The 22,672-nt window shown below is 42.6% G+C and overlaps 1 protein-coding gene across 1 annotated transcript; it reads left to right on the plus strand.

The window, feature by feature from the left end:
• Positions 1 to 629: 629 nt before the first annotated feature.
• On the plus strand, positions 630 to 22,597 carry LOC138603592 (collagen alpha-1(VIII) chain-like). The gene is made up of 4 exons (XM_069675458.1): positions 630 to 700; positions 16,312 to 16,486; positions 18,782 to 19,073; positions 19,558 to 22,597. The coding sequence occupies exons 3-4, from the start codon at positions 18,785 to 18,787 to the stop codon at positions 21,510 to 21,512; spliced, it is 2,244 nt and encodes a 747-aa protein (XP_069531559.1). The 5' UTR covers positions 630 to 700; positions 16,312 to 16,486; positions 18,782 to 18,784; the 3' UTR covers positions 21,513 to 22,597.
• The last annotated feature ends 75 nt before the right edge of the window (positions 22,598 to 22,672 follow it).

Genomic DNA, 22,672 nt, shown 5'->3' on the forward strand with positions numbered 1-22,672 from the left:
TCGTCCCATTCTGGCCTTTTTTGAATGCTCAAATACGTTTGAATGGAAAAAGAGAGAAGTGCAACAGTGTTTCAGAGTGTAGGTGAGGAATAACAAGGTCAGTTTTCTAGCTCATAATGGATTAAATGTTAAAGTGGACATTTAAACATCTTCCAACACCCTCTGTCTAGGAAAGTTACATTAAACAATCGATCGAAAGCTCCAGACCAGTTTCTAAATGGACCTTGTGGTTGGATTTTTTTTGTAGACTACTGTGTGTGTACTGTGGAAGTCACAAAAAAACTCCCCTCTCAGCTAGATCTTGACCTCAGCCAAAACCAAAGTGAGACCCTGCCCTTAAATCTTTCTGCATGCAAAGAATGCGCAGAGACGTCCAAGACAAACGAGAATCTTCCTCCTCGTGATCCGCAGCTGAGCAGCTGATCGAGCTTTCTTTTGTTTGTTTCCGTCTCTTCGAACTTCTCGTGCTGCGAACACAGAGTTCATGCAGTTGTTTCTCTCTCTCACACAGATCCTTTCTCTTGTTTTCTTCCTCCTTCTCTCACATACATGCACAGATCCAGGCCGTGCTTCAGCTCCACCCACCTGCAGATAAAAGCCAAACCCTCACCAGGGCTGCTGTTCAGTGTCTGTCCCAAACTCCTCAAAGCTGTGTGATACTTCCACCCTGCAGCAGCAGCAGCAGCACACACACACCAAGGTAAGTGATGCGTCACCACTGGCACAGCAGGATTAGATGATGTTTTGGTTGGCAGGGCTGCTATGTCGATGTTTTCGGGACGCTCATTAGCGTTGCAGACGTGATCAAGCGTACAGTTTTTATTGTGGCACCTTTTTCCTGCATAAAACAAACGTATTGTTGCATTCTTGGAACAATAGACGACTAACTTTTGGGTTTGCATGTGACAAAAACATGCTTTCATAACACATCCTACTTCACAGAGCTCAACAGATCTGACAGAAGTCTCTGCAGAAGGTGTCTGACAGCTCGCCAAATGCAAAGAAAATCCAAAAAGAGACACCTGGGAAGAATAAGTCTGTCTTAAGCTTGTTAAAATAAATGCACGGTGCAGCATCTTGACAGGATTTAGCAGCAGTTGACGGAATGTCCTGACGTTTAAGTTGCATGTAGTTCAACAGAAAAAGGAGAAATGAAGGCACTTTTCTGTCCGGGGTTTGGGGAAGGAAAGGATTCAGTGTAAGGATTAAGTATCCCACATAAATAGGAGAAAATAGAATTAAAGTCAGTTTGAGAAAGTAGCTTTCTGGCTGCATATTTGCTCCGAAAAGTGAGTCAGAGACGGAAAGTTTGGGCTGAGGGAGATCTTTAACACAACTTTTTTCTGCCTTAAACATGCTGAAGTGAGCGTTTTTCAACCCTGAGTCAGACTTTGTGTCCTAATTGAAGAGAAAACAGACATTACTAATCAAACTCGAGATGTCTTTGATAACTGGGGCGTTCAAACCGACCAGAAACTCAGATTATCTTCGATTGCACCTGCCAGGAAACACTCGGGAATCCCTGCTTCACACCTGATGGATTTATCACACTGTCACACATGGACAAGGTGAAGCTTTCTGTAGAGCTCCTTTTCCGCTGCATGTGGCACAAATGTTGCGTACAACAGCAAGAAACCAAACATATCTTTTGGTTGAAATGTGCGTCTTGCTAATGAGCCTCCAAGACACGTCTGATTGGCTGAGGTGATAAAATCTTCGATACCAGACAGGTCGGTTTCTGCGGAGCTTAAAAGAACTCTGTTGGATTGTTTGCAGATGTTTGTAAGTTGCAGAGAAACCTCTTAATGAGGGGGAAATGTGGTCGTTGAGGTTAAAGAAATGGCACAATTAACTTGCTGATGATTCAGATTATCCTAAACCTCGTTAAGTAATCGAGAAAAGACTGTTAGCGTCAGCACAATCTCGTTTTGTTAATGAGAAGACGCGACATGGTTTAGCTGATTTAGGAGGTTAAATTAGGTCGAATGAAGACAATTTTGAGCGTCTTGGTTTTTTTTTTTATGCAGAAATGTGTTCCGTGTACGCCGGAGTTAATCTGCAGTGGAATCACTCCAGACCAAGCAGACCTTGCAGCATTTTTGGGGAGTGTTTGTTTTGTTTTTCCAGGACGGCATGCTCCTTTTCCGTATTAAACTGAGGAGGTGGACTTCCCACTGCAGCGAAAAACCTTACTGACTTTACTTGGATCTTTAGGTTTTGTGTCTGGGGATAAACATATTTGAAGCTAGTCCTCACAGACATTACAGGACAGTTCTGTCATTTTTCTGACTCTGTGTCCAAACAGCCCGAGGGTGTGTGGCTCTTCTCTTGAGTTTTGGCTGCACGTTCTTCGAGTGTGAGTCAGACCAGTAAGAGAAAACTGATTCTTCAAAACCAGTCAGTTCATCAGGATTCGACTGTATTTGCCAACAAAAAAAAGCCTAAAAAGATGGATGACATGACAGCTCCCTTAAAGTGAAGTCAAACCCTCTCTATCGCCCCCTGCTGACTGGCTGCAGTATAGGTCATAAGCCCCGCCTCCTCCATGTTAACAGATGGGATATGAGTCAAACTATAAAATCAAAATACATTTTTCTCAAGCATGTTTCTGTCATTACAGTTAGTTCTTATCATGCTGATTTATGTCCAAGTGTTCATTTTTCGGACAATTTTACTTTTATTTGACACTATTAAAGGGGATTTGTAACCTCATGATTGACAGCTCTGTTGACCAATACGGCTCCTGCAGCCGATCTGTTTCCGAGTAGCAGAGCAGAGGAGGAAAGGTGAGAGGAGACGTGACTAAAAACAACCACTAGAGTCATTGAAGTTTACATATATGTGAGCGTCTTCTTCAGACCGACACAAGAAGCTGTTCTGCTGTTAAATACGGCGACGACAAAGGGGCGGGACATCGTTACCACAGCTCCATCCGCCAATCTCTACTACGCAGTCTCTGGCTCCATATGGCGTCACTAGTGCAAGATGGCAGCGCCCGCCTCGGGGGTATTTTGGCTTCAATAAATACCACGAAAAAACATGGAGAGGCATCGTCCATATTTATATACAGTCATTGTTGGGCCCCTAAAAAGATTAGCTTCTAATGATGTTAGCTAATGATTTGAAGTGAGTAACTGCAAAGATATTGGCAGATTTTGAAATGTTTCTCAGAGGGCAAACCAGCCGTTTCCCTCTGTTGTCAGTCTTTATGCTAAGCTAAGCTAATAACTACTAGCTGTAGCTTCATATTTAGAGTACAGACATGAGAGGTGTCAATCTTCTCGTCTCACTCTCAGCAAGAATTTGAAAACGTGCATTTCCCCAAATTTTGAAGTATTCTTTGAACCATTTATTACAGTGGAAGTGGTTTTACTAGTAAATCTTTTACCATAGAGGGAGCTAGATGCTATAATAGAGGACGTAAAAGTCTGCTTTAAAGGTTTGCTCGCTCTTTGTTGTTGTTGACATATTAAAACTTTCTGCAGCAGCTTTAGAAAGCTGTGTCAAAGTTGTAATGTCCCCAGACTGTGCTGGAAAATCTCTGCAGGAGTTAATTATCTGCCTCTGTCAGCAGTCTGTAACTTCTTTGATTTGTTGCTCCGTAAACGTCCCTTGACAGTATTTTCCTTCTCAGTCTCGCACTCAGACTCCTTCACAGTTCTCACCTACTGAACAGGAAGTGTTTATGCAGCTCAGAGGGAATGTGTCTCTTGATCCTGCAGCTGTGAGTCCGGGCCATGTGTCCCCGCGCTCGGCTGCTACCGTGCAGAGAGCTGCAGCCTGAGAGAGGAAATATATATCACTTTTAAGCTTTTGCATTTACCTGCCTTATATAGTGATACTTTTACCTCCCCTCGTGTGCAGAAAGTTGCAGCTTCTCTGAAATAACAGCTTTAAACTTAGCAGATTTACTGCAAAGTATCTCTTATCTAAACTCCCGAGAAGACACAGTCGTACTTCTTATTATCCCTCGTAAATACTGCACTGCAAAAACATCTGGACAGTAGCGAGAGGGAGGATCATATTTTTCTCTGAGTGGCATATTTTACAGAGCGACTGTATAACGCATTAAGCTCCCCGGGACTGTCGTCATATCTCATTACTGTCACCTGTCAGACGGAGCAGGCATGTCCCAGCGAGACCCCAACGATCCCCATAAATCGATGCGTGTGTAAAAATAGTAGAAAGGTCGCCAATGCAGGCAAACCGTAAACCCCCGTGAGTGATCACATGAAGCAGCGAGTGCATTATGTAGAAACTGGCGGCTCTAAACCCTCTCAAAGCATCACATAGTCACCACATAGTTATTTTTTAATATCGCGCTGCTCTCAGCCTCCAAATTTCTCCAATTATTTCTCCTCTGGAAGGTTTCGTTTGCCCGTACTTTATGTTCTGTTTAAACTTCAAAAGCATTCATCTGAGGATTTTGGAAGTTCTCCGACGTATTTGTGGTCAATTTGTGGCGAAGCCTTTTGGTGTTTCTGCGCTTTTATCACATTTATTTGCAGCGGCGGAGGAAGCATTCAGGCCCCTGTTCAAGTCTGTGTACATATGAAGGTTCTTAGATTCCACTAACGATGCTCCATTAGAGGTATAAGTCATGCAATATCCGGCTTAAAGTCAAGACGCATTAGACTTATTGTATCAAAAGTAAAGTTTCTCGTTCTGCAGAAAAAAAAGGCACAATAAGCATAAACATTACCAGACCATTAAGCAGCATGTTATTGTCTTGTTAACACGAACATAATGAGCACAACCAGCTGTTTATGTCGCGTTGCAGAATAGTTAGACGGAAGGAGGAAGAATGAGGAAGAGGCGACGCTCGCTCAACAGAGCCCGGATTTATTTCCTTGTCGCCGCGGCAGCTAACCCGAGGTTGAGGTGTCCCCGGGGTCGGATAACTCTTGCTCGCTCGGCATGCGTCAACTCTTCTCCAGAACGCTCCTCTACTACGGTGGACACCTCCCTCTATAAACTGCAGAACAACAGCAACATAAACAAGAACTTATTCCCATGCATGGTGGGGCAGTGGTTGGCGCTGTCTCCTCACAGCTAGAAGGCTCCTGGACGTAGTGGGCCTTTCTGTGTGGAGTTTGCATGTCCTCCTCATGCTTGCGTGGGTTCCCTCCGGCTTCCTCCCACAGTCCAAACACATGCTAGTTAGCATCATTGGTGACTCTGAATTGCCCGTAGGAGCGATTCCGCTACGGAGGCGTAATGAAGCTCCTAGCAGCACCGGCATAAAGCCACACCACAGAGTGTTTCTTACACAGCGTTCCGGCTTTGCGGAAAAGTGTTACGCCTCTGTTACGACCTCCGATGCTGGCTCAGAGGCGGGGCGACTTCGCCCCGCACCATTCTGCCTCGTAAACGTAACAGAGGCGTAATAATCCCCGCCTTGTACTGGCAGTGTAAAAGGAGCTCATGTGTCAGCCCTGTGATTGGCTGCCGACCTGCCCAGGGTGTAACCCCGCCTGCCGCCCAATGACAGCTGGGATAGGCTCCAGCCGCCCGCGACCCTGAGCAGGATAAGTGGTATAGATAAGGGATGGATGGATTTTACATAATATTTTTGAATGTAAAGAGATCAGATAAATGTAGCAGAGTCAGAGCACAGTATCAGTGGCAGCATAAAGTAGCATGAAATGTAAAAGGTGCAGAAGAGAGGCAGCGTGCGGCGTTTGTGGGCAGCTCTTTACACAGAACACAAAAACTATTTATGCAGCTGCAAACTGCCGAGTTCCCCCGCTGGAGCCTGTGGTCGACGTGTAGCACAAGTGATCAGATCTGATCACCGGCCAAACGTTGTTATTGCCTACAAAAATAAGCTCTCACTCGCGGAGTGTCCCTGCGAGGGCCAGTGCAAACACGGGAGAGGAGGAGAAGAAATGTGGCAGAACCGCACGAGGCTCAGGCGAAAACCTGAAAGTGTTTTACTTCCTGCTGTGCGAGATAGTGAAACATGTCATGTAAAATAAACTGTCAGATTCAGAAATGCTTTCTTCCCCTCCGCGTTTCCGCTGATTTCTTCTGTGCGAATGTGAAAACAACTTCTGTAGGAACCTGAAGCGCCTCTGAGTTCTGCTGCTTTTAGTGCTAAAGCAGACGCTGTGATTTGACAGAACTCACAGCTAATCGGAAAATAATTCCCCCATCTCTGCCTGAAATGAAAATTGTGGCCAGACGTTGGGTGACTTGTGGTTCCCAGGGCTGCAGGAGAAGGAAAATCTGTCAATGAGGAGTGTGAGGAGTGTGCATGTACGTATTTAAGGAGCGCTGCCCATTCAGAACACATCCGGATGCTACTTCCTGTAGTTAACAGGAACACCAGTTTTAAGTGTTTTACCACCTTAAAACAAGGCTTTAAAATCCATCTTCAGGTCAGCTGACCTCGTCCAGGTTTGCGGTTAGAGACGCCTCCGAAGGCGGCTCCGGCCCTCGCTCTGCAAAGAGATCAAGTAGGTGTGAAGGAATGCTGAAGGAGAACGTTTGCTCCATTTTCCAGCTTTCTATAAGAAAAGTCACCGCATTCACTTCCCATCGAGATAAATCGAGCCGTGGGGGGAAACGTAAATGTTACTTGATGATTGATCGGAGATAAATCACCTGCTTGGCGACGGAAAGGGCAGCGAGCGCAGGAAAGAAAAACAGCCTCAGGTCCAGAATGTGCTCAAACACCAGCTGAGGTTTGTGAATAAGATGTAATGAGAGGCTGTTGTTGCTCTGCGGAGACGGAAAGCAGTCGAGGTGATGCACTCAGAGTCCAGTATTTATTACACTAAAAACAAGAAGAAACCGGATTAATAAATGGTTTAAATCTGGCAGAAAACAAAGTTTGTGTCTGAATAATTTGGTCGTTTGGCGCCCTCTATCGAAACCCCGCAGAATCATTTCTTTCTCTGAGATGTGTATTACAAGTTTGTTGCTCTGTAACAAATACTATGCATTATTATTAGGACAATGCATAAAGTACGGAAGCCCTAAGCAGACATTAATTAATTGATGATAATTCTGGAGATACAAGTTAGGCCCCGTGTCCACGCAGCAGGACAGAGCGTGCACAGCCGCCTCGAGAAAAAGCGCTCCGCCTTTTTGTGCGGCCGCTCCGAGAGCCACTCGTCACCCTGGTTACCACCGAACACGGAGGAGCAACTTGTTTAGCTCTGCTGTACGATGAGACAAACAAACAGGCTCACAGTAGAAAACGAAAAGCCCGTTTGTGGGAGCAGATCGACCGGACACTAAATGTTGCTGCTTGTATCGCCCTGCATGTTCTAAGCTTGTTGTGAGCTGTGTAATAAGTTAAACTTAGGCCATGTCTACGCGTACACGGGTATTATTGTTATTATTGTTAAAACTCCTCCACACAAGCACGGTTATAAAAAATCCCCGTCCAAACGTAAACGCAAAACAGAAACGCTGTCATGAGAACGCCACACCAACAGGCGGCGATATAACCCGGTCATGCAAAGAAGAAGAAGAAGAATCGCGTCCAATCAAAAGTCTGAAAAAATCTATCCCGACACCTTTGTTCCTCAATACAGTCCTGTTAAGCGTCACTGTTTATGTCACGTCCGTCATTTTGCAAGGAATGTCGCCTCATTAGTGACGCCTCACAAAGGAGATAACGGCGCACACTCCGTTTACCCCGTCTGCACGTCTCCGTGGAAACGGAGTTTCTAAAAGTCTTCACTCTGGCCCGAGTTTTACAAAAGATCAGTTTTCAGTGACCTAAAACGCCGTTTTGTGTGTGGACGAAAAAGCAGAGAAAAAGCTCCACTTTGAAAAACGCCCGTGCACGTGTGGACATGGCCTTATTGTTGTCATGGAAACAAACCCATGTATTTTTTCTCTCAAGCGCTTCATCCCAGCGCCCTGCCAGCGCTTTCCTGCCAGGAAAGAAATTACTCGTTATTACGGGAAAACTAAGTAAATAAAATGTATGGATGCATGTCCGCTTCGGGCTTCCGTAGTAAAGCATTCATAAGGTATATTTAAATATAAGCAACTCGTAGTTTCGCCTATAAAAGTGACACACTAAAAGTGTTATATTTAATGTTTTATAGAAGTAATTTCATGAAAAGTAGCTCATCTTCCCCTTTAAAAAGCTGTTAACACTGTTTTACTCTTTTGCCGGTAATTTTAATTGCAGTTAAATCTGTATTGATACTAATTGAGTACTTTAACCTGAACATCTGACCCCGTCACACTGAGAGAATGACAGTTAAAGTGTTCTTATAAAGCTTCGATAATAACAGCAACAACTCACACACACATGCGTACAAATGGTCACACAGGTGAATTCTCCAGATGTTGTCTTGGCCCTCATGTTGCCTTCTGTCAGCTGATTGCAACATTCCTGTGTGTGTGTGTGTGTGTGTGTGTGTGCACGTGTGTGTGCGTGTGTGTGCGTGAATTCTTTCACACTGCGCTGACAGAGCAGTTACATGTATTCTGCATTATATTATCAGAGCTGCTGTTAGAAATATTAAGGGTGATTTGTTTTTTCTAAAGTCAGCTTGGTAGACATTTTTCACTTCCCATCGGTGCAACAGTTGATATATTGAAACAGAGTCGGGATTTACAGCCAGTAAAATCGAACAGCATCTGTATTGTTGTTGGGTTTCCACGGCTAGTTGGCCCAAATTGCAACACGTGTGGACAGAAGTATAAATCAGTTTGAACAGGTGCCTTCGACAAATCAATCTAAAGTTTTCATACAAGCGAATAAAAGCCAAACTTGCATTTTAAGACTTGTTTGTAAACATTAGATTAACATGTGACTCAACAAAGGGTTAAAGACTTCCCTAATTTTCACCCAGCGGCCATTTTCCTCTGTCTTCACGCTCATAGGTCCCAAACTGTTGTTCAGTTATGCTACTTAGCTTCTTGGCTAGCTAGCTAAGCTACTTAGTTCAGCAGCTATTCAACCATCTACATTAGCTCAATCCAGGGGCTGCAGCCTTCGAAGGACGCGCTCTATGAAGGATGAGTCATTTGTAGCCTGCGTAGACCGCTAAGGCCGAACTGAAACGAGACGTCTGCTCTACGGAGGATTTCCTGTTTGCGTCACCAGCTGCTTCCGCCCCTACCGCCACTCCTGTCGCCTAGCAGCAGGTAACCACCTAGCATAACTAATGTCATTTATTTAACTAATGTCGATTATGTTGGAGATAATTTAAAGTATCAAGGCTACTCTTTATGCTAGTCTAGGCTTAAGTTGGTATTGTGGTCTGAAGTTTTTTCTCTCTATTAAGTGCATCTTGGCTAGCTGTTTCCCCTTAATTCCAGTCTTTATGCTAAGCTAGGCTAAACGTCTGCTGGTGTTAGCTTCATATTTACAGCTACTCTTTAAGCTAGGCTAGGCTTAAGTTGGTTTTGTGATCTGAGGTGTTTTCTCTCTCCTTAGTCTCTCTGGGCTAGCTGTTTACCCTTAATTCCAGTCTTTATGCTAAGCTAGGCTAAACGTCTGCCGGTGTTAGCTTCATATTTACAGCTACTCTTAAAGCTAGGCTAGGCTTAAGTTGGTTTTGTGGTCTGAGGTGTTTTCTCTCTCCATAGACTCTCTTGGCTAGCTGTTTCCTCTTGTTTCCAGGCTTTATGCTAAGCTAGGCTAAACGGCTGCTGGTGCTAACGTCATATTTAATGTACAAACATAAGTGTGGTGTCAATGCTCCTTTCATTTATTAACATTTGTATTGCAGCTCTTTGATTGAGTTGAAACCAAAAACGTTTACATTTAAAGTGTATTCATCGGCCGCGTAAGAGTCGTTTGAATTGGCGCGCCATGAATCTCGGGATACGCTGGGCTATGAAGGATGTACCCAATGGATCCTTCGCGGCCCGGGAATTGGAGGACGCATCTGAAGCAGCCTTCGACGCGCCGCTGCGACGCAATCGGCTTTCAAATACGCCACTCGAAGTCTGCAGCCCCTTGATTGGGACACAGCTACTATCAGCTTTGAATGGGGAGAATCAAAAACAGGATTTTGCACACAATGTAATAACTGTAAATCACTGCAGCATGCTCCTATTATCTTCATTTAGTTATGATGACAGTTTGTTTTTCGCCCTGTCCTGCAGCGCTGTTAGCTGCCTCATTTGAAAAGAAAGACCCTCTGCAATCTGTTAAAAACACACACAATAGCAGACCTCACCACAGGCAATTAAGACTGGCACCCGGATCTGTAAGCAATGACATGCCTGTGTTCCTCATCGTTTGTTTATCGAGCGGTAGAGTCGCCCATCTGGAATCAGTCAGGAGAGAAACACAGAGGAGAAATGGAAATTTGATTATTTTCAAGATGGGGGTGATAAAAGACTCATGGCTCGAAACCAAACGGAGCCGGCCGCGGTTGTACGTTTTGGCAGAGAGGTTCAGAGGGACCAGCATCCAGTGTGTGGGCAGGAGAGTCTTTGTCGTCGAGCGAGGCCTGTGGAGGTGTCTGAAGAGTTTTCATCGAAGCTGAGTTCATGAGCTGGAAAAATAAGCAAGGCTGGTGTTTGTAAAACGAATCCTGTTTAGTCTTTGTTGTTCAGACCACAGTGGGATGTAAGGATGTCAAGTCGAGTGCATATTTATTGTCGGGGTATTGAGTACACGATGCAGAGGGATTAAGTTCCTTCAGCAACATGTAACAATAACACAAAGCAGGGAAACAATGCAGCAGTAGGCGACACTTTTATGCAGATGATTTATGTCTTAAAAGCCAGGGGAGGGAGCTCAATCAAGAAAAAGAAATGAGTTAGCATCACTCTCTATCTTGTATCTCCAAAATCATGTGGAAGTCTGAAAACCTTCTGCTAAAAAAGGTCGTAAACGCTTCTTTATCATTGATTTCTTAGCTAGTCAGCTAGCAAGACAACAGGAAGTGACTGCACCTTGCCATGAAAAGCCCCTAAATTTGATATCTTTATGTTTTTGCTTTTAGGTATTGTACATCTTTAACAAACAAGATATGAAGTGTAAAATTGTGAGCTTTAGAGGTGCTTATAGGCCTATTTTGTTAGTACTAAACAGATCCAGGCTAGCTCTTTCCCCTCGTTTCCATTCTTTATGCTAAGCTAAGCTAAATAGCTGCTGGTGTATATTTACAGGACAGATATAAGGTTGGTATCAATCTTCTCAAGCTACTCGTGGCTTGAGGTTTTTTCTATCTCCATAGTCTCTCTTGGCTAGCTGTTTCCCCTGAATTCCAGACTTTATGCTAAGCTAGGCTAAATCTCTGCTGGTGCTACTTTCATATTTACAGCTACTCTTTAAGCTAGGCTAGGCTTAAGTTGGTTTTATGGTCTGAGGTATTTTCTCTCTCTATGGTGCCTCTTGGCTAGCTGTTTCCCCTTAATTCCAGTCTTTATGCTAAGCTAGGCTAAACGTCTGCTGGTGCTAGCTTCATATTTACAGCTACTCTTTAAGCTAGGCTAGGCTTAAGTTGGTTTTGTGGTCTGAGGTATTTTCTCTCTCTATGGTGCCTCTTGGCTAGCTGTTTCCCCTTAATTCCAGTCTTTATGCTAAGCTAGGCTAAACATCTGCTGGTGCTAGCTTAATATTTACTGCTACACTTTATGCTAGTCTAGGTTTTTTCAATCTACATAGTTTATAGTATAATCCTTTCTGTTTTTTGTGTGTTCGGAGTAGGACTAGCTTCCCCTTGTTTCCAGTCTTTATGCTAAGCTAGGCTAAATGCTAAGCTTGTGCTGGCTTCATATTTACTGCTACTCTTAATGCTAGACTAGGCTTAAGTTGGTTTTGTGGTCTGAGGTGTTTTCTCTCTCCGTAGTCCCTCTTGGCTAGCTGTTTACCCTTAATTCCAGTCTTTATGCTAAGCTAGGCTAAACATCTGCTGGTGCTAGCTTCATATTTACTGCTACTCTTTATACTAGTCTAGGTTTTTTCAATCTATATAGTCCTTTCCGGCTTTTGTGGTGTAGTATGTTTGGAGTAGGACTAGCTTCCCCTTGTTTCCAGTCTTTATGCTAAGCTAGGCTAAATGCTAAGCTTGTGCTGGCTTCATATGTAAGGAAATGAGTGTCAGTATCAATTTGTTCAACCTACTTGTTGTTCCAAACAGATCTGGATTTTCCCCTTAGACGAGGCTTGAGGAGTTGATGCGGCCGTCTTCTGGTCTTGTACATGTAAGAAAGAGTTCAGAAGAAATGCTCTGGCTGAAACTGACCCAAATCTTCATCTTTTGGCTTGTATTAAAGAGCACACAGATATTGATATTTTTGATGTGAAAGTACAAGAAACTCTGTAAGGCCGACTTCAAAAGAGGGGGATATTTTTTTACCGGTTTGGGTTTTATTTAAGGAAAAAACTACTGAGAAGAGTCGCACTTAATCTGTATCAGTCAGATCTGGAATTTCAGGTCATTTTTAAACATTTAAAGTACACCCCCCCCTCCCCTCTGGTCGGCCTCCAGCACCATGTAAAAGCATAAATTTCAGTCCCTTGATGATATCGCAGACTCAACTCCATTTTTCCTCCCTCAGAAACGTTGGCTGAAGTTTTAAAGATCAGATATTACATGGAATTTCGTCTCCACTGGGCTTTTACTTTGAAAAGCTCAATCAATCTTACCCTATCATCACTACATGTTTGCTGATCAATAAGAGCTAATTGAAAGCTTATGTTTGACCCCAAATACATGGGAACTTTCCGACAGATAAAACTCAGAGCAGATTTTGGTAAAGACTTTATTTGCTGTGTTGAAACCGACTCAAGTTTGATAATTTAATTCTGTTTACAGTTTCAGCGTCTTGGCCAGACACGGTTACTCCAATTACTTTCCCATTACACTGTCTGGAAACCGAGGGATGACTGATGAGGTGGACGTTCTGTAATCAAAGCCGCGCTCTTCAAAGTCACTGGTAGCTACAGCAGAGTTAACGGCTAACAAGAAGCATTTCCAGTGGAAATCTGAAGGTTCAAATACCTTAAAGTTCTTTTTAATTTGATAATGCAGCCAAGCAAGATTTAGACAGTCTGATTATTTAGACTCATTTTGCACATGCACAATGTGACAAACTCCTAATTTGTGGGTTTAAAATTGTACATATGATTTCAATACTTCATGTAACATGTTGACTCTCTCATAAGGACTTTATTTTCCCTCAGCAAACTTTCGAACAAAGACATTTCAGCATCAGTCAGTGTTGCAGTGAGCGTAAGGTTTCACTTACTGTTTATAAAAGCTGCTGTATGTTATGGCTGCACAATAGATAATGAATGGTTGTATTAATGCTCTGTCTACAGGTGAAAGTTGTCAGGGCTGTTTATTACACGGCTGTGTACTTGATTCTGATTGGTTAATTACGGCATTCCGAGGTCTGCTGTTTCTCTATAGCTGACCGTTGCTATGAAGAACAGACCGTTGCTAGGGCTTCTAATCCGGAGGACTCACTGTTATCATATCAATCCACCAAAAGAAGTCCGGTAAATTTGACGTCTGTTTATTTACAGAGGGAAAAGACCCCTCCTCATTCTGCTGTAACAACCTGCTCACTACACATTATCCCTTCAACAATCTCCAATCCCATCGGAAGCCTTTAGCCAGCGGTTAGCGATAAACGACTAGACTTCCTTTTCTGCGTGCTGCATTGTTTACAGAAATGTGATTGACTTTAATTAACAGGTCTTACCTTTGCTGAAACTTCATCATCATGATGCAGATTTGAAGTACAAATGAAGCTTTGTCAGCTCTGTCGTCAAGAGGAGGAGAAACTACTTTAAAATGCTCGTTTGTTGAACGGAGGTCGGATCGATCATTTATGGCACATTCGAGGAAGTCGGGAAATTTGAACGCTGAGCGGCTTTTGTGACACAGCGTCAAGGGAATTTATCTCAAGTTGAATTATTGATCTAGAACGGATTGTTAGCCGTTAACAGATGTTGGCTTCTTTTAAATTTAGAGCTTGAAAACATTGTCAGGAGGGTTTTTATTTTATTAATATAATTTGTAATTTAAGATTCTGCTGTGTAGTCTGCTCTCTTCTCCTGAATAACTGTGTCCGTTAGCCTGTTCTGTTCTCGGCATATCATCTTAAAATGACACAATAATCATCATATATCCAATGTGATAGAACAAGAGTCTGTTGATGAAAAATCGGCCTCCTCATACCGTCCTTAACCTTCCCCCGTGTGTCCCAGACATGAGGTCACACCCATGAATCTCTGCCAGCGCCCTGAGTGATCTCTCAGGATGTGTGTTTGTCTGCTGTAAGCCTCCTCTGACGTCTTCGTGTGATTCATCGCACCGTCCTGTCCTTTCATTTCTCCAGACTTATTGTTTCATTCAAGTCGTCCCCTTTTCCTCGCCAAGCATGTGTTCCTCCTTTGTCCGCTGTGAAAGCGTTGCATTGTGGGAGTCCACGGCGTTTTGACTACAGCGACGGTCGGCTTATCTTCCCCATGTGTGAAATCATGTTCAATTAAGGAGATCAATACTCGAGGATCAATCCCATGCTGGTGTTAGATCTGAAAAAGATGTTTAGCAAATTTGCTCCAGCACCGAGGCTTAGGGAAGCTGTTTCCAATTATTGTCACTTTTTATTGAACAAGGTTCTCTTCTTCTCTACAAAACATTCATTAGAACTTTAGAAGCACACATTTTTCTGACAACTTATCAGACTGCTGCCAAGTCCCCCTCACTTAGTACTGAAGATTTTGTATGTAGAAGAATCCTTTTATTTTGTTGTGAAACAGGACAAAAAGTTACAGACATTTAAATAACAGGAAATATCCCTTTGTACTCTTATAGGTTTTAAAATACTGTTTATTCTGCTGCTGTGGCTTTAACAATGATGTAACCAAACAGAGGTCAGTGACAGTGACACAGTGCACAGACGTTACTAATGTGGGTAGGCAGCGTCTGCTGCCTCTGTCCATGGTGCTGGATCTATATATCTATATAGCCTCTTTTACTTTGATCGCCTTCTACATGCAGTCAAATGGGTGCGATAAGGAAACAAAGTTGATGATTATTCCTTTGAGGTTTGGTTCATGTGTTATGTTTCCTTTTAAAGCAGGAAATAAGGGGAGGAAAGGGAAGGCTTTCTGAGCAGCTTGGGGGGGCCGTGGAGGACAGCGATAACCTTGTTCATCCTAAATATAAGCAATAATGAAAATATTTTAATTTGAACATAAATACTCACCATTAATAAAAACAACAATAATATATTTTATTGTTGCGTAAATAATATTTTGTCTGTTTCAAAGCCGCCATTCCCAGTATTATCAAAATCTCAGGACACATTAGGATGATGTCTCAGGATACCTGCCAGGCTAGCGAGGTCGGAGTAAAAAACACCACACCAGGACCAGTGCATAAATCAGGATGCCAAAGAAGGGAGTACGAGGAAGGTGGCTAAAAGCTTTTGACCCAAACAAAAATTCGGTGACCCCTTGATGGTGCTTTTGCCACCAGGGCCCCTCGGCTTTGGAACCATCTGCCTGAGGAGATGAGGGGTGCAGAGTCACTCATTTTTACAGACTTGCTTTTCAGTGATGTGACCTTTTTAAATCAGTTTTAAAAATGCTTTTAATTCATTCATCTGTTCCTATTCCGACCATCCTTTACTGCTTTTATTTTATTTTAATTATTTAATTTAATTATTTTTTTTAACTTATTTGTCTTTTACTCATTTTACTGATCCAACTCCTTTTCTCTGATGTGATGTCGTCTTTTTATAACCTTTTATGGTCTTTTATTGCCTTTGATTCTTTATCTCTTTATTCGTGTGGCTTATTGCTTTAACTGCCTTTGCTTCTGTTTTATCACTTTTATTTGCATTTATACCTGCTGACCTTTGTGTTGTGTAGATAAAAGTGAAGGCTCTCTTAATTTAACCCCAACACTAAATTGAACCCACTCTCACTTCTGTGGACAATAATGCTGTGATGCATGTACCTGTGCTTCAATCGCTACGGTTCCTTTGTATATTTTTACGTCTGAAGTAACACTTTTATTGTTTTTGTTTTCATACGTATAAACTTCCTGTAAATGTGTTAAAATTATTTACTTATTTATTTATCATTTTAGCATGTTTTTTTACACTGGCTGATGACAGGACATCGATATCAAGCTACCAGACGAGAGAAGAGAAACAGTTTTATGATGATACACTTCTGTTACATTTATTTTTTCCTCTGTTCCTACATTCCTCAGGGAAAAGGTGTGTCTCAGCATAACTGCATCATTTCCAAAATATGTCGACCATTTGGATAGCAGCTTTGTGCTACAAACCCCAGGCCTCTGTGAAAGGTCACAACCTGACATTCATCCAACCTGACATTCATATTTTTTTTCACAGGGCCCAGCAGGACTGCAGCTAACACCTGGCTGGATCCCGTCTGTGGCCACCGTCCCACTCATGCCCTGGAAAAGAGCCAGAGAAGCAGCGTGAAGTGTGAGGAAGAAGAGGAGAATACAGGAGGAGGAGGAGGCGCAGGTCAGAGGGAGCAAAGACGTTCAGTTTGTAAGAGAAAGTAAGAGAATTTATTGGTTTGAATGGTGGAAAATGTGGCTGAAAAATTTCTATGTAACCTGACTTTATATTGGATAGATTTTACTGAATAGAATATGGAATTATTATGACATATTTAACTTTTCTTATAAGTTTTGATTATCAGTCATGAGTCTTATTCCCCCCCACAAACCCAACCAACACAGAAAACTCCAATGTGTGACCAACCAAACCCTGTACCATTTTTTGCGTATTTAACAAATATCCCTTAAACAAAGTGTAATTGATGTTTAAAGCTGTTTTACAGCCAAGAAAACTTCAACTGGTGACCAACCAAACCCCATACAATTTTTTGCGCATTTAAGAAATATCTCCTAAACGTAGTCTGAGTCATGTTTAAAGCTTTTTTGCAGCCATTTTTTTTTTACATAACTCACCCACCACATAACCAACCAACCAACACAGAAAACTTCAACTGGTGACCAGCCAAACCCCATACAATTTTTTGCGCATTTAACAAATATCTCTTAAACAGTCTGAGTCATGTTTAAAGCTTTTTTCACAGCCTTTTTTTTTACATAATTCACCCACCACATAACCAGCCAAACAACGCAGAAAACTTCAATTGTAGACAAACCAAACTCCATACAATTTTTTGCGTATTTAACAAATATGCTTTAAATATAGTCGAGCTGATGTTTAAATCTTTTAGGAGCCAAGTTTTGAGATATTTCACCCCCCACAAAACCAACCAACACAGAAAACTTCAACTGGTGACCAACCAAACCCTATACACATTTTTGCGTATTTAACAAGTCTAGTCTAATTCGTGTTTAAAGCTTTTTGCAGCCAATTCTTGCGACATTTGATGAAGGAAACATGTTTAAAATCAATCTGAAACTCCTTGCACTACCTTGGATACGAACACTGTGTCCTCTGTGGAAGCTGCAGCTCTGTTTATTATGATGGTTGCATACTTTGGTTCCCATTAGTATCTGGAACATTCTGATTGTTACAGATTAGGAAGTGTGTGCTAAAAATATTCTGTATTAGAAATATTCAGCCTGAAACCACTTTGCTTGCTGTTATAGATAATTGCTCAGAAAAAAATGTAAGCAAGACTTATTTCCATTAATTAATCTCTCCGACAACTTAGGCAAACAAATAGCACAGCACGGTTAAAATATACATTCAGCCATCGCCGTTTATTTTCACACCGTGTTCTTGGCAGCACGCAGCCAATCTCTTTAGCACAGACATGTTTAAAGGATTAAGGATTGTGTTTAAAAGTTACCACGTCCCCTGTGGAGCCTCTTAATTATGATATATATGTTTAAGCAGCATGAGCCCCGTGTAATTCACTTCAAGGATATGAGACTCGGAGGCTTTTACGCAGTATGTTTGAATAGACGTGTAAACAAAGGGAAGGAAGGACGAGAGGGAAAGTCAGAGCAGTGCGGTGTTTTTGTTTCTCTTCTGGTTTGACCACAGTGGGTTTCAGACGAGCGGTGCGTTTGCTTTTGAAAGCATGTCCGACTCAGCTGAAGAGCACAGCCTGCTGGTCGTAGACTAACATGAACTCTGATTCTCTCTATGAGTAGTGTAAGCAACATATTAAGGACGCATGACTTCTTGATAAAGCACCATTAACTTTTCAGACCTGAAAAGGGATTGCAGATAAAAATGACCACCAGCTAACTGTGGTAGAATATATCAACTTGTGTCATACATGTTTTATATCGTACCCTGTCCCTTTAAATGTTTTTTAAAGAAACATAACAGTATCATAAACTATTCAAAAGGTCACAATACCAACAATAACAGGACAATAACAACTCAGATGATGTCATAGTGATGTCATCAGGGTGATGACAGGTTTAGTTTGGAGACCACTAAACCTTTATAAGACTTTGTTACAAAGTGTTGGTGAGAAGTTTGAAAGATGCAAGCAAGAGGCAGGGAGGGGATAAGTAAACATACTATCCTGTTGCATTATGGGAAGTGTAGGATGGAGGGTTTTTTTTAACGGGCTTCAAATAAAGTCGGGATATATTTGGCTCTGCTGCTTTGATTTTGATCATACGTTTAATACAATTAATGTTCAATCATAAATTATATAATGCTATAATAGAATTTTCTACATGCATCTGGGAAAAAAAAGCACATAACTTAAAATGATCATGAAATATATGTACGTGATTTTCAAACAACAGACTGTTTATGTTACATTCATGCAGAGTAAAGGTGTTAAAACCAACATGATGCAACAAAATCAGACACAATGTTGCATTTTTACTTATTTTCTTTTCCTCTGCAGAAAATGGCGGCTCCACCCCTCCCTTTTCTCTGTGTGCTAATCGCAGCGTTCCAGCTGTGTTTGTTACACCTGGTCCATGGTGGGGCGTATTATCCACACAAACAGCCGCTTCCACAGCATCAGCCTGTGCCACAGTACAATGACGGGTATCCTCCTCAGCAACAGTTCATGGGGAACGAGATGCCCCACCTGCCGTACGGCGAAGAAGGGCCATTACCGCCTCAGTATGGGAAAGAGTTTCCTCAGCTGCCTTTGCAACTGGGCAAAGAGAGGCTGCTGACTAAAGGCAAAGGTGAGGTAAAGAAGTGACTGAAAATGTCTGTATGTTGTTTTTAATCAGGAAAGGACAATCCCTTTATACTGTCAAATAGCACTGTCTGTGTTTCACTGTTGCTGATTGCTGTCTATAAAATACCTTCATTATGTTCCAATTATGTTTAACAACGTGTACCAACACAAGTTGTTCATTCTTATAATTTTGAGGATGTGTTAAGAGTGTTATATGTTCTTTGTTATTATATTTTCTGCAAGATATTTTGAGGGCTGAAATTACCATGATGAATGAACTGTAGGGGCCGCCATCGTCATCTATTTTTAAATTCTATGCAAAGTAGTTTTAATGCTCAACCTCTAAACTTAAATTATCAATCAGTGTCACCATTATCACAAACATTAGTTTGTTATCATTAAATATATCATAAATATTCAATAAGTGTTGACTGATTTATTGATCTAGTGTCGATGCATTTTTACCAAGTGTTCCCTTTTGTTCACAGGACAAACATTCCCCAGAGGAGCTAAGGGTCCACCTCCCCCTGGTCCTGGTGGAGAAGGTCTCAGAGAGGGACCTCAAGGAGTTCAGGGCCCCCCAGGACCAACAGGACCACCAGGACCACAAGGCCCCCCTGGGCTACCAGGACAAGGATTGCCAGGCTTACCAGGAAAGCCAGGGCCTCCAGGTCCTCAAGGCTACCCAGGAATTGGAAAACCTGGCATGCCAGGGTTGCCAGGAAAACCCGGAGGACCTGGAATACCAGGACTGAAAGGTGACCTTGGTCCTGGTGGTGGTGAAGGACCAACTGGGCTTCCTGGACCTGCAGGGCTCCCGGGTCCCCCTGGACTCCCTGGAATTTCAAAACCAGGAGGTCAGGGGCTGCCTGGACAGCCAGGTCATTATGGAGAGCCTGGCCAAAAAGGTCTACCTGGGTTTCCTGGTTCTGCAGGCCTCAAGGGAGACAAAGGACTTGGTCTACCTGGTTTGCCAGGTTTGAAAGGACCTGCGGGACCACCAGGTCTAAATGGAAATGTGGGCATGCCAGGGATTGGTAAAGCTGGGCTGAACGGTCTTCCTGGACAGCCAGGGATACCTGGAAAGCCTGGTCCTTCTGGAGAGCCTGGAATGGCAGGGCTACCTGGTGACAGAGGGCAACCTGGACCACCAGGCTTGCCAGGAATTGGGAAACCAGGAAAAGATGGTCTCAGAGGGCAACCAGGGCTCTCTGGGGGAAAAGGGGAAACAGGTCCTCCTGGTTTACCAGGGGGTCCAGGCTTGCCAGGTTATGGCAAACCAGGGTTTCAAGGACCTAAGGGTCACAAGGGACATGCTGGTCTCCCTGGACCTCCAGGCCTAAAGGGTGACAAAGGTCATGGAGGTCTTCCTGGAGTCATTGGTTCCACTGGTCCGAGTGGTATGCCTGGCCCACCAGGTCCAATAGGACCTCCCGGAAGTCTTGGCTTCCCAGGGCAAAAGGGGGAGGATGGTGTTGGTGGATCAAAAGGATATCCAGGAAATAAAGGTGACTTAGGGCCTCCAGGTCTTCCAGGACAGCCAGGTATGTCAGGAGAAGGTGGACAACCAGGAGCAAGAGGTTTTCAAGGGCCCATTGGCCCCAAAGGAGAAGCTGGTATGAGGGGTTTGCCTGGTGCCCCTGGTGGTGGAGGATTACCTGGGTCAAGAGGCGAGGGGGGACAACATGGAGATAAAGGCCACCAAGGACCACAGGGTATTCCAGGACTTACAGGACCTGGGGGACCAATTGGACCTCCAGGGCTGCCAGGACAAAAAGGCGAAACAGGCTTTCCTGGTAAACCTGGCTATCCAGGTGAGGGAAAGCCAGGATCCCCAGGTCATATTGGTCCTCAGGGTAACCCTGGCCCTAGTGGCCCTGCTGGACTTCCAGGACAACCAGGACTACCTGGACCACCTGGTCCTGCAGGACAGCCTGCTGCATCTCCTGACCTTGGACAGATCCTCCCTGTGTCTGGTCCATACAGCGGCCAAAAACAAGGATGGAAGAAGCCAAAAAATGGAGGCGAAATTGGTGGTAATGCCCTGGAGATGCCTTCGTTCACCGCTAAGCTAACAAATCCGTTCCCTCCTGTTGGCTCACCTGTAATCTTTGACAAACTCCTGCACAACGGCAACCAGGACTACAATCCTCAGACTGGTATTTTCACCTGCAGCGTACCAGGGGTCTACTACTTTGCTTACCACGTCCACTGCAAAGGAGGGAATGTGTGGGTGGCACTGATGAAGAACAATGAGCCAGTAATGTACACGTATGATGAATACAAAAAGGGCTTGCTGGATCAGGCATCAGGGAGTGCTGTACTCCCATTACGACAGGGAGACTCTGTGCATATACAGCTGCCTTCTGACCAGGCTGCAGGACTTTATGCGGGTCAATATGTCCACTCCACATTTTCTGGATACTTATTGTACCCAATGTAAGAAATGTGTGTAAAAAACAAGTAATGACATATCGATGGTAAATTTTACCATATGTATGGTAAAACTACTGCAGTCTCAAAGGTACAATGCAGGTCAAGTTGAATGGAAGGCAGAATAATAATGTAGTTGCAACAAAATTCATTTATTTATCTCCATTACAGGCTTTACATCTATATTAACATACATCAATAGAGTCTCAGCAATTTTAAACAGTTAAGCAATAATGGGCAGTTTATGTACAGTGTATAGATATTGTGACTATGTATCATTGGCTATGATAAGTATTAATCATAGTTTCTTGATACGACATAATATCTCAGTTGTCATAATATGTTAATGTTTACATCTTACATTTATTCTTTTATCCATCCACACACAATATATCAGTGTTCATTACATGGCTGGAATCATTCCTTAAATGAGTCGTTATGTTGCAGGACTTTATTCACTTTGCTCTTATTTTTGCTTTACATACTGTATTCTGGGCACATAAGAACATATTGGTGTCATTGTACAAGGCAGTAATCACAGCTATTGGTACACAATGCACATGCAGCTTTTTAATTCAACCAAATCCAAAAGCAGTAAAATCCATCTGACAGTAAATAACACATTTGGGGGAAATTATAAACCCTATTTCAGATCATTTCTCAGTCCGGGACAGAAAAAATACTTTATAGTTTTTGCAACATTTTGGAAGTTGAATCTGTTGTTTGTAATAAATTCTTTGAAAGATTTTTGTCAGTATTCTCTGTAATTTATTTGTTTGACTACTGATTTCTTGGGATTTTGTTAATTACTTTGTATTGACGGTAAGGAAGAACACAACAAACATGTTCTGTTTCAAAAGATTAAAAAAAAAAGATTCTAAGATATGTTCATGCTCACTCCGTTTCATTCTAACATGTGTCAGTTATTTTCATTGTGTACATTATTTCTTCAAACTGTGGAGGTGCAATTTTTTTAAATCTTTCTTTTTTTCTTTACTTTGGACAATGGTGCACAGCATTACATGAGAAACTGTGCCTAAAGTATGTGAATTTTCTTTGTTTGGTTTAATAAAGAAATAAAAACAAAAAACATTATCACAGACATGTTTGTTATTGTCACCAGAAAGTATGCTTCCATTACATTTTCCTTAATATTTCATTTGTTTTGAT

This window comes from Semicossyphus pulcher, unplaced genomic scaffold (genome assembly GCF_022749685.1).
Source record: "Semicossyphus pulcher isolate SPU_LCO1_2020_fin unplaced genomic scaffold, fSemPul1.0.p SCAF_24, whole genome shotgun sequence".
In the NCBI taxonomy this organism is placed as follows: Eukaryota; Metazoa; Chordata; class Actinopteri; order Labriformes; family Labridae; genus Semicossyphus; species Semicossyphus pulcher.